We start from the raw sequence: 18,223 nt of genomic DNA, 5'->3' as shown, positions 1-18,223 counted from the left end.
AAAAAAAAAAAAAAAAAAAAAAAGTCCAGACCACACAAAAAAAAATTAACTTTTTTCTTAACAGTTTTAATTGAATATTTAATACAAGAAAAGCATGTTATTTTTATTAATATTGATAAAAAATATTAGATTATAGTACAACATTATAAATGCTTACATAGATTGATAACATATTTGTTTGTAAGGTTTTCAATTCCTTCAGACAGGATGATTTTAGGTAATTAAAATAGTCCACTGCTTCTACCATTTGAAATACATTATCTATTCTTTCTTCATTAACAAAAAAAATCACAAACATAAAATACCTTTATTATGTTAAAAATAAAAATGTGAATGAGGAATGCAATATTATCACAACGTGAACAAAGTAATGACTGATGAAAACTAACACCAACTGATGTTTGACACAATAATTCTAATAATATTTGTACTAAAGTTTTAAAAAAATAAATGGGTTACTCAATGAGATTCAGATTAAGGAATTATACAAAATATTAAAAATCCTGTTGTAGTATTGCAATTAGTAGTTCTTTAAATTTCCCTATTCGGTTTTGTACTGTGTAAAAAGCAAGAAAACAAAGAATAGAATGAAAGTTTCTATTGAGTGAACCTGCCATTGTTCCATATATTCATCCTTAATATTAAAATTAGTATATGTAACTTAGAATTTTTAATTTTTATTTTTTATGATGCATAATTTTCAGTAATCTATCAAAACCATTTAAATCTATTTACAAATTTAATTTGATTGCTGTAGTAGTAAAATATATTTTTTTTATCAGTACACCTCTCGACACTCTAAAATCAGAAGCTTTAAAGTTTTAATTTTCAAACTAAAAGTAATAAAATCTTCATTTGAAAAATTGAAAAAAAAAAATATTTTGACCTTAATTTTGTGAGAAAAAAATTGTTTTTACAAAAAAATAATGATTGAGATTGCCAATTTTTTTTTTTTTTTTAATTATGTTCCAATTCTAGTTAACTTAAAATACTTTAAAATTATAAAGAAGTTGGTCAGGGGTGCAGTCAAGAGAAGTAAAAATTATTTCTAAACTATTATTAAGCGGTTGGCTAGTTTGGTTTCTTTTGACTGTACCCCTGACCATCTTTATTTGAAATATGATCAATTATTTATGCACATAAAATACTTTTAGTTTTATTCTTTATAATTTTACATCAACACAATCTGCATGGTTATTATTACTGTTAGTCATAATTCAAACAGTTTAGAGTATTATTATTATTTTTGCAGAAATACTGTAGGCTGTGAATGGTTTGCATTTATAAGACCACTGAGGACTTACCGATTTTGCGATCCTGTCTTCAGGGAAAAAGTTTGTCCATTTACTGTGCAACCTGTCTATGGTTATGCTGAGCCTAAATCAAAATTTTGCATCTCAATTGGATTTGAACCAGTAGATGATGTAATTATTATTTCTTTTTTTTTTTTATTAATTATTATATTAAAAAACATTTTTTAAAAATATTAACCAACAAATCTAACCTGTCAGGTCATCCTAGATTATAACTTGACTTATTTTAAGTATTTTTTATTTGTGAGGCTGTGGAGATCAATGATGCCTCCACTTCTTACCATCATTCGCCCTCAGTCAATTTTTAGAATTCGTTTATGTTACCCACACTGTACACTGTTAGAAAAACCTGATAGGTCTCTTGTGCGTTTCCAGGTAATTATCCTTATCACTTTTTATTCACCATTTATATGTAGCATTTAATTTGACTTGACTTTAATGTGTGTTTTATCTTTTGATACTTATGTCCTTAGAATCTTATAAATTTTTTAAAATGGTCCCAAGACCTGTGAAAACATGAGTTCTGAAGTTTTCTTTTAGTTTTCTCTGAACATGGGCTGATGAAAGGCAGATATATATTGTAATATTCTGATTTATTAAAATAAATAAAAGGAAATTTAATAGTTTTTTATTCGCAGATCTCAGATACTGCTTCGATCTATTTAGATGCTTGTAGCACAATAGTTTTGAGTTTTTTCTTATGATTTTCTTTATATATATTTTTCCTTAATACTTATTATCAATGTCTTCTTTCTCAAAATCTACCTCTGACAGTAAACAAAGGCTTCAGTACCACCAGCTTCCAGGAGACATCATTTCTCCTTCGCCTAAACAAAAAGTGTCAAAATTTCCGTTGTTCATTCTCATGCCTCGATGTTCGATGTAAACATTGATTGTAGCACAATAGTTTTGAGTTTTTTCTGATGATTTTCTTTATATGTATTTTTCCTTAATACTTATTATCGACTTCTATTTTTCATAAATTTACTGGAAATACAATTATGATACAAAATAACAAAAGTTGATACAATCTTTCCATCTTTTCAACATAACAGCAATTCAACGGACTTAGGAAGGATCCCCACTGTCATCTTCAATATTTTGAACCTCTTTTTACTCCATATTTGACTGATGAAAAATGGTTAGCTTACTTTTTGGTTTAACAAAACAAATGAAGAATATTGAACATTGATACTAAAACCATCTATACATAAAAAACAACTATTTATTAAAATAGAGGATATTACAATATTTCTAAGAATCCTAGTAATGTCAAATAAATATGACGGGCTATGTTTGGAACAGAAGGTGATCTCAGTGTAATGGACAGTGAGAATGATGAAAAAATTGAAAGTGGCGATTGAGGAACATGAAAAAGATTTAGATACTGAGCAGAATAATTCAAATATGAATACTGAACTAGACAACGAAGAAGATGAATATTATTATGTTGCTTAAAAAAAAAAAATATTGACTTCTGGAGATGAAAGAAAACCTCTCTACATCTAGAGTGGTGAACAAAACAAATTGACTGTTAAAATAGGGATTAAAAAAAAAAATGTTCAATCTAGGAATCATTCCTCTAAATTTGCCATTAACAACAGGACTAAGCCTTCACAATTAATACTTGTACTCAATGAAGTGTATTATTTTTAATTAAAGTCCTTATGAGGCCTCTCAAATCCATTGTACACTTCAAATTTAATTTCGATTGGGTGTTCTGGTTGGTTAAAAGGTAACAAAATAGGCCATTTAGTGAATCCAATAAAAAATTCTTTCCTTTTTTAAAATTTATCATTGTTAAAATCAATTAAAATTTGTTTAGCAATAGTTAAGAGATGATCAATCTAGTTTTTTGATGATACTCAACACCTTACCTTACCATTTAACTTCCAATAGCATCTGCCATAAGCCACAGCAATTTGGACACATTTGCTACAGCCACCCCACCACATTTCTAACATGTCTTGTTGATCTTTGGCCTGGTCAATACATCATGTCTCTGATATGAATTGTTTATGTTTGGTCCAGTAGACTTACCACATCGTATACTAAGAGGTTAGTTTCAGAACTTTTATCTAGCCAGAATGAAGAGTAATCTTAGTTATTATTCTGTGAGTGGGAAACCTTTTTTTGATATATATCTTTCAGTGAAAAAGAAAAATCTTAGAAGAATGAAATAATCTTTACTGATTCTAATCTGTAAAAAGGAACAGAAAATCGATTTTAGTAACTATCGGAAATGTCACTTGATCCAACATAATATGAAATATTTATTAAGATAGTTGTAGACAGAACCATTTAACTATCGGGAAAAGAGTTACAAAAATTATATAATGAAAAATGCAATGATAGTATTGAAGAAAAAGTTAAAACACAAGGTCTAATTTATCAGTTTTGCATCAATTTCAGAAAGGGTTATGATTCTATTCCATTGTCAATTCCAAATTTGTTGCAGAAAGCAAAATAGCAAAAGCCTGAGGGTTATATTTTAAATAATTAATGAATGAAGATAATGTTTTATGTAATGTAAACCTAAATTATTATTGTTCTTTGTTGTTTATGTTTTGTAGGCACTTTATGATGTGGTCCTTCAATTTATAATAAATATGAATCCTCAAAGTGTTGCAATTCGTTTGAAAGGTTGTGGATTAAAACCACATTTAACAGTTGATAAAATTTCATTTGGATATTCTATACCTTATGCTATGCCAGTAAGGGAAAGGTTAACTATTCGAAATCCATGTTTATTTCCTGTACAAGCATATGTAATTGGAACTCCTAAGTAAGTTTTTTTAATGTATAGGAGTAATTTATTTTCCTCAAATAATTTTAATATTTAATAATTCTTGTTCACACTTAGTGAAATTGAGGGCGTCAGCATCTTATAACCATAACCTACCCTCACTACAGGTCTGAAGGTCATATGAGTATGGTCTTTTCTGCTAATGCTGCATTTTTTGTAAAGGGCGAGCACCTCAAAAACAACTAAGATGTGAGGAGTTTTTCTCCTTCAAAACTAAAGACCAAAATCATCACCAAATTCAACTTCTGACAGAAAGATAGGTTAAAAATAATGAGTAATTTCCATGTGTAGATTTTTTTACTGAAATTTAAATAAAATTTGTTTTATATACAAATACTTTTGTAACAACCTAGTAAAAAGGAGAAAGTTGTTTTCGCATTTAAAAAATTTAGAAATTTTACAAATAGGAACAATTATGTTTTTTCTATTAAACTTTTGAAAGAATAATGTGAAATACTTTAAAAACAAAAGGAAAAATAGATTTCGTTTGCATTGACGTTAAAAATTTAGAGGCAGTGAAAATAAAAAGATAATGTGGACCATCAAAGCAAAGGTCTTAAGCACTAAATATGCCTGTTACCATTAAATCGAAGGATCAGGTTGTTATAGCAGCAATAAAAAAGATTAACTGCAATAACTTGCAAAAGAAAAATACTGATAAGGGTTATATATGACCTTAATGATTTTTTTTAAGATTTTGCAAGCTTGTATAGTGTTTATGAAATTGCAGCCATGTGGCAATAAATAAAATCAGTCATTTTCTTTTAAGTCAAAGAGAAAGCTGTGGCAAAGTATAGAGATTGATTTAAACTGTAATTTACTAACAACAAAATATAGCAAAGAATAGGACATCATATTGGCTGAATTTTTGAAAATGTTTCTTGCTAAATATTGGCAAAAACATTATTGATTTGATAAAGTATGATGCTGATGGTCATGGCTTTTAGCAATTTACTGAGAAGAAAATGGTCAACAATGCGAGAGGCACAGAAACAGTCTGAAGAGTCCACTTTGTTCACTGAGCCTAAAGAAGTGGACAAATCCCAAACTGAGTAACAAAGATTTCACAGAGTAGCGCGTCTCCTCCATCAGTTAGAGCAAGAAAATAATACAATCACATAATAACTTTAAAAAATTTGTTACTTGTTTTCATTGCAAATTAATTTGTTAATTTAATCAAACTTATTGAGAAATAATATTTTTTTACTGGTTTTAAAGTTATTTTTTTTTAAAAGTTGGTTATCCAAAAAGTTTGTTTGTACATGAAGATGGCCTGCCCTTTCATAACTAGTTTAACCCAACTAACAGCCTACATAAATAACTTTTGGTTAATTTTAACATCAAGTTTATAACCATACTGTGACATTTCTATCATACAGCTAACAAGTTTTTTCCAAGATCTTACAAAGGTCCTCTAATTTTTTTTGTAACATGTTTTTAAAATTAAATTACCATGCTTTTTATATAGTAGTATAATATAATACCAAAAGTGCAGAGGAATGTGGAATTCTTAAAAATTAATATTAGTGTTATATAAAAAATATGGAGGTTTTTGTAAAAACTCCTATATTACTTGGTATTGTTATAATAATTTTTCATCATTCAGCTTTGTGTGTATCTGTAGACTTGTAATTGTTACTCTTTTGAAGATACTAAGTTGTAAGAATTAGAGCAATGTAGAAGTTGTTTGGATGTTGTCTTCTACATATAAAGTAATAATTATTTTTATTAACTATGTTAATTCAGAGATTTGCCAAGAGAGCAAGATCTGTTCAACATTTTGCTTCAGTACTACAGAAAAGATAAAATTTGTGTGCCTTCAACTTATTACAAAAATAAACCAACTAATAAGATTTACATGATGTTTAGAAGACTTGTAAAGAAAGCTGTCAGAAAATATGTGAAAGGTATTTCTGAAATATATTAGGTATAAATACAGTATGGCAAGTTAGAAAATGGTGGACGGAATATGAGTGGTGGAACTAGAAAAAGAAGGGACTGCCTTTAATTTTTTTCAATACTCTCTTTGCTTTCTGTTGAACATATTAATTATTTATCCCTGTAGGATTCATCAACACAAACAAAAATTGTATATATTTATGGTTGACAGAACAGTAAATCAAGCAGAGGATGAGATGGTTTGAGTGTTTGTTAGAAATAACAATTAAAAGAAGGTAGTAACTATTAGTTAAATGCTGAAATTTCAATACTCAGTGTAGGTCTTCATCAGAGCTAAAAAAAATTGAAAAACCTTTGAAGTAGGTGAAAATAATGCTGGAGTATGAAATTGAGATGTAACTGACATAAAAACACAAATAATTAGATAATTAAAAATGGAACCAAAATACTGTCTGTAATGAGTAGGGATGTATTTATATATGTGTTTAGAAAAAGTCAAAATATGTACATCAATATGGGTTTATCTTTACATAAATATTTTTGTGTTATTTTCATAAAAACATATTTAATTCATTTAAAAATAATATTAAGAGCGCGGTGGCACAGTGATAAGGCACGGTGCTACTAACCCCAAGAACCCGGGTTCGAATCCAGCTGGACAGAAAACTGTTTTCTGTTTCATTGTAGCTGTGAATCAACCCTGTGGGTTCTGGAGCCCTCCCAGGGCCCACTCTGCCTCATACAATGGGTAACCTTAATTGGGTAAAAATCTGGCGGTCGACCATGATTCTGACCAAATCACCTCCTTACACAACCGATGGTCTAGTAACGGTACTTCCTTACAAAGTACTGAACCCCTGACCCTTCATGGATTGTAGTGGTACAGATTTTAATTTAAAATAATATTATTATTTCAATTTCATTGTGAATGTTATAATGGAAACACGATTCTGGCAGGATCGTCAATTTATGCAGTGTTTTTTGTTACATAATAAAGCATGTATTCAGTTTTAAAATAATATTTTTTATTTTCATTCTAAAAGAATTTAATAGTAACCCAATGTTATCAATCTATTTTTTCTCTTTTTGTTTGATTATTTACACTATTATAATGAATACTTTTATTTTATTTTCATCTTATATACTATGTATTCTCAATGTTTTCATGAAATTAATTAAGGATGTATTTTCAGATATTTTAGAGTTCTTGGATGTTCTCTTGACAGAATGTTCTACAGTTTGGAAACCAGCCAGTCCTAAAACCAAACCCTTGTCTCCCAAAAGCTTGTCAAATCCCAGTCAAACAAAAGTGAGGAAAGGAGAGAAAGTTCAACGTAAAACTACAAATGTTAAAAAAAGTAAAGATAAACCTAAAGTTATTGCTGAAGATTCGAAAGATATGTTTACTTTTCTCACAGCAATACTTGAAGGGAACTTTGTTGTAAAAACTCTCAAACAAATTATAAATGGTAATGATTGCATTTTTTCTTTACTAATTATATATAAACCAGTGTTTATAAACGTTTAAAAATTAAATAAAAAAAAAAGGAATTGTGTAATAAGTTTTGGTCCATAGTTTTTATTTATGTGCTATAATTGTAACTGTTAGTAATGTGAAAGCAATCCTAGTGAAAAAAAAAATATCTAATATCTGCTTATTTTTACATTTTTCAAGAACTTATCCAATGTTGTAATTAATTGAGTAAACAGCATTGTTTTCAGAGATACCAGACTTCATAATTTGTTAATAGTAATTCTATTTTAGGAAGATCTCAAACTAGCTATTTAATAGGAGAAAATTGAGGTTTTGAAATAAATTTTAGATTTATAATTTTATTATTTATTATTAGAAGTGAATTTATTATTTTTAATCAAATGTAACACAATTATTTTAATAGTCTGATTTTGTTTCCTCTTCACCATCTATGCCACAGCACAAAAAAATTCTTAAATAGCTTACTTTAAATGCCTTGAAGATATATTCATGTCAAAATTGAAGTCAATTGAACAAAGCATTTGGTTTGACAACTAAACTTTGTGACTATGAAACAAACAAATTTTTGATAATATGGTGACATTAAAATTACCGCCATCTTGGACGAGAATTAAAAACTAAAAATTCCTACACATACGCTTTTTTCTTGACTTCAAGGAACATTTATGGCAAATGTGTGGTAAATCAAACAAGTTTGTTTATGATTATGTCATCAACATACGCACAGACAAAATGCCTAGCTGTTGGGTTGAAATAGAAATAGAACCTTCCCAATGCTCGGTCAATAATACTATTTAATATGTTAATTGCTAGTATTTACTATTCCTTTCTTATGATTTGTACTCCCTCAAACGTGTGGATTACTTTTATTGAACTTACACTTTTACTAAGATAAGATAAGATTCTTATATTTCCTCATAACTGTTTGCAGGTCTTTATTTTGTTCTTTAAATATATTAGTTAGAATTAATTTAGTGTATTATAATTTACATTTAACAAATTACTATTGAGTTATGTTTTAATTTATGAAATACTTTGTTTCCAGATTATATCAAATATATGTCATTGTTGAAGATATCTCCGTCCAACCTCACGCTTTCTGGGAAAGTCCAAGCCCAAGGTGATGAAGAGACAAATTACATTGAATGTGGAGATTTAATGTTTATTTATGGAAGTCCTAAAAGTGGTAAATTATGATTATAATGTCCATTATTTGGTGACCTTATAATCCTAAAAATCTAAATGCTTTGCTTCCTTTCTCCTGAAGATAGGGAAGCTTTTGTATTCATGTAGAAAATTAAAAAAATCTCAGAATTGAAAATTTTCACGCCCATTCATTCTACATTTTAAATTTAAGAAAAGATTTGATTCTGTGTCTTACTGTTGTTAAATTTTTATTCTGGCATTAGATCCTTAGTCTAGATTTCATAACATTTTCTGAGGTTATGAGGGTTGGAACCTAAATAGTTTCTTACCATTGTCCTCAGACCCATCTTCAGTTTTTACTTAAGCATCTGCAAACATGTTTTTATGGTACACTTATATTTTGAAAACAACTCATGAGATTTGGAAAAATTTTGATGAGTTTCGGGGATCAGTGTGTAAAAACGGTCCAGTAACAATTTTATTAGATTCTATTTTCTACTTTTGCCAATACACACACAAACCTGGGTTCAATGACAAACCTATAATTTCAAAAACAGATTGTTTGATTTAACCTAAATTTGGAAGAAAATTGTAGATTAATGTAAAAATGATCCTGTTTCACTTTGATCAAGTATCCACTCATTTTTCTTGTACATGTGCAAATGTATTTTACCATACTCAGCTGTATTTTGAAAATGGTTCTAATTTGGCTTAAAGTTGAGAGTAAGAGTAAACATAAAGTTAATTAAATTTCATTCCCTATTTTTGCTTGATTAGTTATCTTTTAGCTTCCATTGGAGCAGAGGACTATCACGAATTTCTGAATTCGAAAATTTTCGAAGAAAGTGCATTTTTCTCTATGGCATTATCAAGATTCCTTAGGATATGACCAGTCCACTTCATTTTCATTTTTTTTTTATCAGTTATTGGCTTGGGGCTAGTCCTCTGCCCCAGTTCTTTATTGGAAATTATTTCAGGCCAATGGTTGCCAAGTATTCTTCTCAAGCTCCTATGAATAAAGTTTTCCTATAGACCTTTTGTTGTCTCTCCTTGTTCCGGATGCATACTGCTGTACTGACAGCATATTCTCTTACCTATAGTGGAAAATAATTTCCTGGATACACGTATATTTCAGAGATGGCTCATCTTTTTGTTTTTATTCTCAAAAGACAAATTATCAACCTTAAAATATAGGTAATTGTATAAACAATAGAAATCTTAAAAATATTTTAATGAAATTTTCTGAAAATTAAATAATAGTGAGAAAGCTATTTTCTGACCTATGCACTTGAAATTGAATGATGTTTTTTCCTATTTGTTCTAGCTGACAGGATGTTATTGCATATCTCCTTAAACATGTTAGTGGATTTTTGGTGATGTCTAGAAAAAAAAAAAAAACTCAGTATAATAGTGAGATGCATTTCACTAAATACTGTTAAAAAAAAAATATTTTGTCTCACTTTGCTAGGATCTAAATAAGTTTAATACTGTGCTTTTACAAAGTCATATAAATTATTTCTCCATAAAATATTTTTTTATTGAGAAATAAAATTTAATTTGCTCTTCATACCCCCGAGAAACTCTTGGGTAAAAATTTTCATGGTAATAAAAAAATAAAGGTTTTTGCTCAAAATTTTCTTCTTCAATTTTTGACGTGACAACGTCTTATAAATCATTTTGCGGGATGCAATGTTAGAAAAAGTGTCCCGTAACGGTATTAGATTGTTTTGTTTACATTTAATACAAAACATTATTGGATAACTATAGTAACCATTTAAACATTTTACTTATATAAACTTTTATTTTTGACGTGACAACGTCTTATAAATCATGTAATATTAGCATAGAGTATACGTTGTCACGGAAATATGTCGCCTCGAGGCCTACACGGGCACGGTTTTTTTTTGTTAAAAATCACAAAATTACAATAACTTCCACTCTTCATGAAACTTAAAAAGGGTTCAGGACTCCCTAAACTCCATGATACAAATTGAACCTTAGTTTACAAATTAGAACTGGAGATATAAAATAAAACATTGGAGGAATTTGTCTTTATTTGAAACTGCTTTTTCTTCCATTTGATAAATAATAAAATCTAAAAGATGTTGACATGGCTTGAAGCAACAGAAATTCAGCTTTCCAATAGTTATAGTTACGATAGATTTGGATGACATTATGAATTTGGATAAAGATTTATGAATTTATTTTGTGAGGGTGGGGCATCTATCTATAGCGCTACAACCCTGTGATGGGTCCTGGCCTCCTCTATGAGTCTCTGCAATTCGGCCCGGTTTTGGGCTGCTTCCTTCCAATTTCGGACTCCAAGCAGGTCTTGTACCATTCCATTCATCCACCCGAGCTTGGGCCGTTAGACTCTTCTTAGACAATGGATTCTTTGACAATGGATTTCTTCTTCCATGACTCTTTTAGGCATTTAATCGGGACTCATTCATGCAACATGTCCTGCCCACCCAAGGCATCCCTGCCTAACTACTAAGGTATAATATCTATATCCTGGAGCAGCTCATAGAGTTCCTTATTTCTTCTTCTCCAGCTATGTGGTGGGTGGGTCATTAGCAGTAAAAATATTTCCTTAAAAAATCAAGACCAAAAATTTCTTATTTTTGATTTATATGAAATTCCTATTTAAGGATTTCAAAAAGCGCTAAAACCGAAATTAAAAAAAAAATTTTTGGTCTACTTTACTAAAAGCAACTTGGTTTTTATAATTTTTTACACACTTCAACTCATTGAATACGATAAATATTTTTTCTTTTCATAAATGGATAATCTATAACAAATAAATTTTATAATAATCATTAAATATGTGCAGAGCAAAGGTGGTATGTGATAATATAAAAAAATTCTAAAAATATGTAAAATGTTTTTTTCTCAGGTCCTACTGTTTAAAAAGTTACATTAAAATTGGTGATCGCAGCTTCTTTGTTTCCTTGTTTTTTTCCTGGCAAAGGTGTACTGCAGCCACAGAGCCCCTATTGTACGCCACCCTTTCCTCTGTTTAGAGCAGGCCAGATGCCTTTGCGAATTTAGATATCGTATAACGATCAACCATCTCACAAAGTTTAGGAACTAAGATACAATATTTCCCAAAGGTAAGGAATCATACCCTGGCCTCTTCGTGATTTAAAAGAAATATCCTTACTTTTAGGGAGCACAGTGGCACTTCAGTAAGATAATGGACTACTAACTCCAAAGACCTGGATTTGAATTATTATTATTTGTGACATGTAGCCATTGAGTCAGCCCTTTGGGTTTGGTAGCCCTCCAGGGTCCACCCAGCCTCATAAAATGGATATCCTCAATTTTGTAAAAATCTGGCGGTTGAACGTGATTCTAACCAAATCTCCTTGCACAACTGTTGGTCTAGTGACAGCACTTCCTTTCAAAGTACCCTTCATGGGTTGTAGTGGTACAGATTTAATTTGAAATTTAAGAAATTAGAAAATAAAAACTATAATTTTTTATTTAAAAAATTTTTTTTTTGCTATAGTGCTTTATGTTTTGTGTATATATAGCAAAGTTAAGAATATATTTAATGAAAGGTATTCATATTTTCTATATTTTGATAGAATTTTGTTTCAGATGCGGGTAAATTTACTTGGAGAATAAGTCACTTTTGGGAAATCACTGTTGTTTCTCTTGATTGGGAAATTCTAAATGATTTAATTGAAAACTATATTGATGAAAATAAATTTATAAGAGACGTCATTCTGGATTATTTCTTTAAAAGGTTTGATGGTAAATATTTATATATATATTACAATTGATATGTTTTGTAATACTACAATTAGAGATAAATTAATATAAATGTAAAAATCTGTTGCAGTGAATGTATCACGCAAATTTCACTTACTACCCTACTTTGAATTAAAATTAATTATTTCTCATATACGGATTAGTCTATGAAATGACATTTTTTCATAAAAATAGTTCTTTTTTTGTAGTTATAGTTTGATTTTTTCTCATGATAGTGAGTTTCCCAGTAAAGCAGGCAATACAGACTGTTTTGACTATATATCCAATTATCTGATCAATAAATAAGTATCATTACAAAGTTTAGAGCATCGGGCTTAGTCCAATGTTTTAGAACATTCTAAATCAGTTTTTCCTTAACCTACAGAATTATACAGACCAGAGAGCTGTAATTGAAACTAGTGCAGCACATTCACTCCTTTGCTTCAAAAATGTTTCAAAATTAGATTGCTCATAACCGCATTATGTGTCACTTCTATTGTGCATTTATCTGTTGAAGCCTTTCAGTTGACATCCAAACATGGGAAAAATAATTAATAAAGTAGTTCTAACAAAAAATTTCACTCAAAAATGTGCTGCTTGGCCGACCCATTGCTCACTCCAAGGCTCTCATGGCCCACCTATCGTATATCTGCAGACCACCAGTTGTGAATGAACCATTGTTCCAGATACTTGGATATATATATTTTTTTCCTTTTTAACTTAATCTTTAAGGGTTTTTGGTGTACCCTATTTATCTAAACCCAAATATAGAAATTTATCATCACCATAACCATGTAAAATGTCCTGAATCCCTTTAATTTTATTTTAGTATATTAAAACCTTCCCAGCATTACTGATGTAGACTTTTTAAGAATTAAATAATTTTGAAATTAAGGAAGGTTGGTTATATTTTATAAAAATACTTTATTCATCTAACTGTTTTAAAGAGAATATTCCTTGAGGGTATGGAAAGAAAAATTATTTAGTTGATTAATTTTACTTTGCTATATTTTATATAATTTCATCAATACATCATGTTTTAAGATGAAGAGAAAGATAAATATGATTTCAATACATTAGAAGGATGGGAGGGTATTATCAACTTGGTTTCAAATCAATATTTTCTTGAATATAAAATCCAGAAAGAAGTTACTGAGTCAAAAAGTAAGGTGATATCTACCAGAAAAAGAACTGATTCACTCAGAGAGCCTGTTACCCTTCTGAATATTCCTTGGAAATACTTTGAGGAAATTATAGCAAGGAGGTATGAAGATTAGACAATTAATGTGAATATTTTAATTTTGTTTTTTTCATTGGCAAGTAATGCTTTTCTTACTGAATATCAAATTGAAGAACTAAAGATAAATTATTCCTCAATCAAAATATGATTAAAACCAAACCATTTAAAACTTTTTACCAAAATGGAAGATTGTTGATTGACCGTGTGAATAGATGAATGGAATATGGTCTGGGTGCTTAATTGGAATATGGTTCCGCACCCGGACCATATTCCATTCATTTTACCAAAATAATGCTCTAAAATTTATAATTTATGCAATTAGTGAAATTAATAATAAAGTAAGAATTAAGAGAGTAAAGTATAGGGAGCCCAACATTGCTGCAGATTTGATATATTTTCATAGTCCTCTTTTTGCAATAAGCACATTAATAAGTGCCTTTCATGAATCACCTAAAAGATGAGGGTTTTTACTCTCTTGTAGCCTAGCTTTAGGATAATTACCTATAATTTGGTTTGAAAACTGGGAAATTAAAAACTATATGTAGGTTTTCTGAAAACATGGTAGTACTTTTTTTATGTATTAAATAGATACTAAAAGAGAGAACCATCATTTTTGTTCTTGTAGAGAAACCCTTAAAAGAAGCAGCTCAGCTACAAGAGAACAAAAACTATTTTCTTTCAGGAATTAGCAAAAGACATTTAATCATGCTAATAGTAATCAAAAAATAAAGTTCTTTTACTTCAAAGATTTCCTTAATGGCCACAGGCCTTTGATTTTTTCTAAAATAACAAAAATGCAATAACTTTAATACAATGCCACTAATCTGCACGAAATTAAAAATTCAATAAAACCGAAGAAGGTATAAATCAAACCTAAAAATTTCCAAATTTTGATTTTTATGAAAATTCATATTTAAAGATTTCAAAATACGTTAAAAACGAATCTGGCTTGATTTTTTATAAACAAAATTTTTTTTGTAGATCGTCATTTTAACCTGCCTTGTGAGCAGTACGGCTCCAGTTCAAATCCAGCCTGGAGGGCCAATATTAATACTGTGGCCGTCCCACAAAATAAAAACTTAACCTGTTACTATGGGTTGAATAGGTTGGTTACCTTTAGATAACCCCCTTTCCTCCCTCTCCCCCATTTTTGCCGTAGTTAAGTTTATATTTTGTCAAATAGTTATTTACTTCTATGGTTTTTGATTTATGTTTTCTTTCTTAACTTTTTTTTTAGATTATATTTAAGAGCTAAAAATGGACTAGTTTTTGAAAGCATTCAGAGCAAATTTTTTTTGGATCCTGTTTCAACTTTAATTGTTCTCCTCGATGTGTTTCAAGCATCAAAAATATATCTCATATGCCTATGTGACAATGCTGACAGACTTGATTCTGGTCCAGGTAAATAATGATATTAATATATTGTTAGGTTTTTAATTGATGGTTATATTTTTTATTTGATCTCTTGACTTCATTTGATCAATGATAAGAAATACAATTTCTTACATAAACAAAGAACAACTTCAAATTTAAATGATAAATATAAATTAAACATTAGATTACAAAATATAGAATTTTTATAATGTCATAAAATACTTGATTGTTGGTGTTCTAAATGTAGTTCATATTTGTTGAGATGATTTCTTCTTGATAAATCTTAATAATAATTTCCCATTTCACTACTTCACTTGAATTATCTTTAAATACTTTAGTTTGAAAGTTATTTGAATTGTATTTATTGGATCACGATCATTAATTAAATTTAATTAAACATTTCATTGTTTACTTCTATCTTTAAAATTATTATATTTGACTCTTATTAATTTTTGTAAATTAGCAAAACATTTGGACTATATTTAAAAATAAATTAACTTTTTGTGAGTAGCTTGATACATGTCTTGTTACTTTGAATTCTTATAGGACAAGAGCCCAGTGGAAAAAAGATAGTTATTTCATCCCAATTTTTTATTACTTTAATAAAAACTATTTATAGTTACAGTTACTAGTCAAAATTGATGAGTCTGCCAACCACAGTTAAAGGGAATAAAAAATAGCTGTTTCAAAATGTAAAATAAAATGAATTTTTATTTCGGGGCTCTATATCTTTAAAACTATCTACGATACTAGAAAACCTAACAAAGATCATTTAAAGTAGAGTATGTTATCTAAAATATGACCCCTAATAGAACTGTTTATGTTCACTAGTTGCCAAAATACTGTTTTTTTAAAGAGCAACATTTCATTACAAAATAACAAAAAAATCAGATGTTAGTAAATTTATTTAGGGAAAAATATATCTCAGGAACCATCAGACATACCAATGTCTGCTAGCACACTAATTAAAGCTAGTGGAATGTACTATAAAGTAGTTCATAATGTATATCTTCATTGGAGTAGTAATTTTCATGATTTTTACTAAAATAAATTGATTTCTAGTAGTTCGTACAAAATTTCATATTCATGTGCAAATATAGTAAAAATCACTACTCGAGATAAACATCGTAAAATACTTTATAGTATATTACATTAGACTTAATTTGAGTGCTGGTAGACATCATCAATGGTTCCAGAGATATAATTTTTCATAATTTAAAAATTGTGATTAGAACATCTAGAAATAAACATTTTGTGAATTTATTTTGGTAAATATCATGTAAAATATACTCCTAGGATGATAAACGTTATAAACTTTTTTATAGCACACTCAACAAACTTTAACTTGAGTCCTGATGGACATCTCTAGGTTTTATGAATGAATGTTTCTCTTAACTATTAGTCTTATCTATAAAAAGATGAAAAATAGATTTTTATCTTTGCAGGCAACTACTTTAGGGTGGAATCCAAGGTTTATATATCTTTGATGTGTGGTCATAATGGTCATGGGCTTAAGTTACTTGAGTATTTGGGGATTATGTTGTATTATAGCACCAAATCAGAGCTACCGGTTGGTAATAAGGTCTTTATACTTCAGATAGACTTACTACTATATTGTTTTATTAAAATAACAATTAAAAATATATCAATAATTAGATTTTACAAATCTTTTGAAATTTGTTTTTGCTCTCCTGAAAACATCATATTTTCGACTTAACCCCTTATGACCGCACATCAAAGATATCTCAAAACTCCATAAAACTTTCTAGTTTCATTATTTTCACTCAATTCTACTATTTACTTAATTGTTCTTTGCTAGTCTTGGACTCTTGTTAGAAGCAGTAGAGGTTTGCCTGATTCTTAGAGCTTCCTCTTGAGCACACTCTTCATTGAAACATTCCTCATTTGATTGTTTTCTCTTCTCACCTATTACTTCTTCTGCAGATTCCTCAACAGATTTCCTTATTTTAATCTATTTCTCTTCAACCGATGATTCCAGTTTCTCTTGAACCCTCTATCAACTTAGTACTCACTGATTCTTTAAACATCAAAGATATCTCAAAACTCCATAAAACTTTCTAGTTTCATTATTTTCACTCAATTCTACTATTTACTTAATTGTTCTTTGCTAGTCTTGGACTCTTGTTAGAAGCAGTAGAGGTTTGCCTGATTCTTAGAGCTTCCTCTTGAGCACACTCTTCATTGAAACATTCCTCATTTGATTGTTTTCTCTTCTCACCTATTACTTCTTCTGCAGATTCCTCAACAGATTTCCTTATTTTAATCTATTTCTCTTCAACCGATGATTCCAGTTTCTCTTGAACCCTCTATCAACTTAGTACTCACTGATTCTTTAAACCTCTCAGAGGTATCCTCATTTTTAAATGCTTCCTCATTTCGACTTAGAAATGATGGGCCACACTTCAGGCTTCGTGCAGTCTTATCCTCAATAATAGATGATGTGTGCCTTCTGTTGATTGAAGCATGATCTATTTAGGTTACTGCAACACTAACTATTTTCCATATTACCTTATGTATAAGGTAATTAACAGAGATACTTCCCGTTCTCATCAGTCTCACTATGCAGTGAGAATCATTCTGTGACAGTCTGTGTAGAGCTGCTGGCTTCTAATTGCGCATCAGTTCTAGATAAAATTCTGATTTTATATCTTCATCAGCCTCCTCCGTGGGTGTATGCTGAGATTAATGTTATATTTCTAATTCTACCTTTCAATCTAGTTTTATAAATTCTCTCACTAATTGGCTCAAAAAGTAGTAGGATCTTTCTTATTTTTCTTGTAAATATGAATCCTGTACCATTTTTACCCCTTCTTGTATTAGGTTTATTGTACAGCATTGAATAATCTTTCTTATCGACTCTGCCTGATCCAGGCATTCCATTTTGTTTCTTGTTTGGCTACTGCGTCTATGTTATACTTTATTATCTGCTCAGCCACTTACACCATTTTACCAGGCTGTTGCATTGTCCTCACATTCCAGGTTACAATAATCAAATTTAAGTTATGTTTTCATTTACCTTTATTCTATTTTGGTGTATAATTACCTGTGGGTTTCTTAACTATTGTTTTTTAAAGGGCAGGGTAACTGGTCCTGTGCATAACCCCTGACCTGGAGGACCAGCGCTACATTCCATTAGCATGAACGCTTTCACTATAGCTTATCATTTATATCTT

General features: G+C 29.5%; 1 protein-coding gene across 1 annotated transcript in view; it reads left to right on the top strand.

The window, feature by feature from the left end:
- Nucleotides 1–18,223, top strand: part of LOC106682535 (hydrocephalus-inducing protein) — a gene marked incomplete at its 3' end in the record, with an annotated part of 227,440 nt that overhangs the window by 91,089 nt on the left and 118,128 nt on the right. The window contains 8 exon segments of the mRNA XM_067049812.1: nt 1,253–1,424; nt 3,887–4,098; nt 5,866–6,026; nt 7,212–7,487; nt 8,559–8,699; nt 12,263–12,418; nt 13,460–13,679; nt 14,893–15,056. Of these exon segments, the coding sequence (XP_066905913.1) occupies nt 1,253–1,424; nt 3,887–4,098; nt 5,866–6,026; nt 7,212–7,487; nt 8,559–8,699; nt 12,263–12,418; nt 13,460–13,679; nt 14,893–15,056 (1,502 nt within the window).

The sequence above is a fragment of the Halyomorpha halys genome, unplaced genomic scaffold (assembly GCF_000696795.3).
Source record: "Halyomorpha halys isolate HHAL.00 unplaced genomic scaffold, Hhal_1.1 Scaffold422.1, whole genome shotgun sequence".
Taxonomy (NCBI): domain Eukaryota; kingdom Metazoa; phylum Arthropoda; class Insecta; order Hemiptera; family Pentatomidae; genus Halyomorpha; species Halyomorpha halys.
Note: the sequence above shows the minus strand (reverse complement) of the source record. Positions and strands in the feature narration are given on the sequence as shown.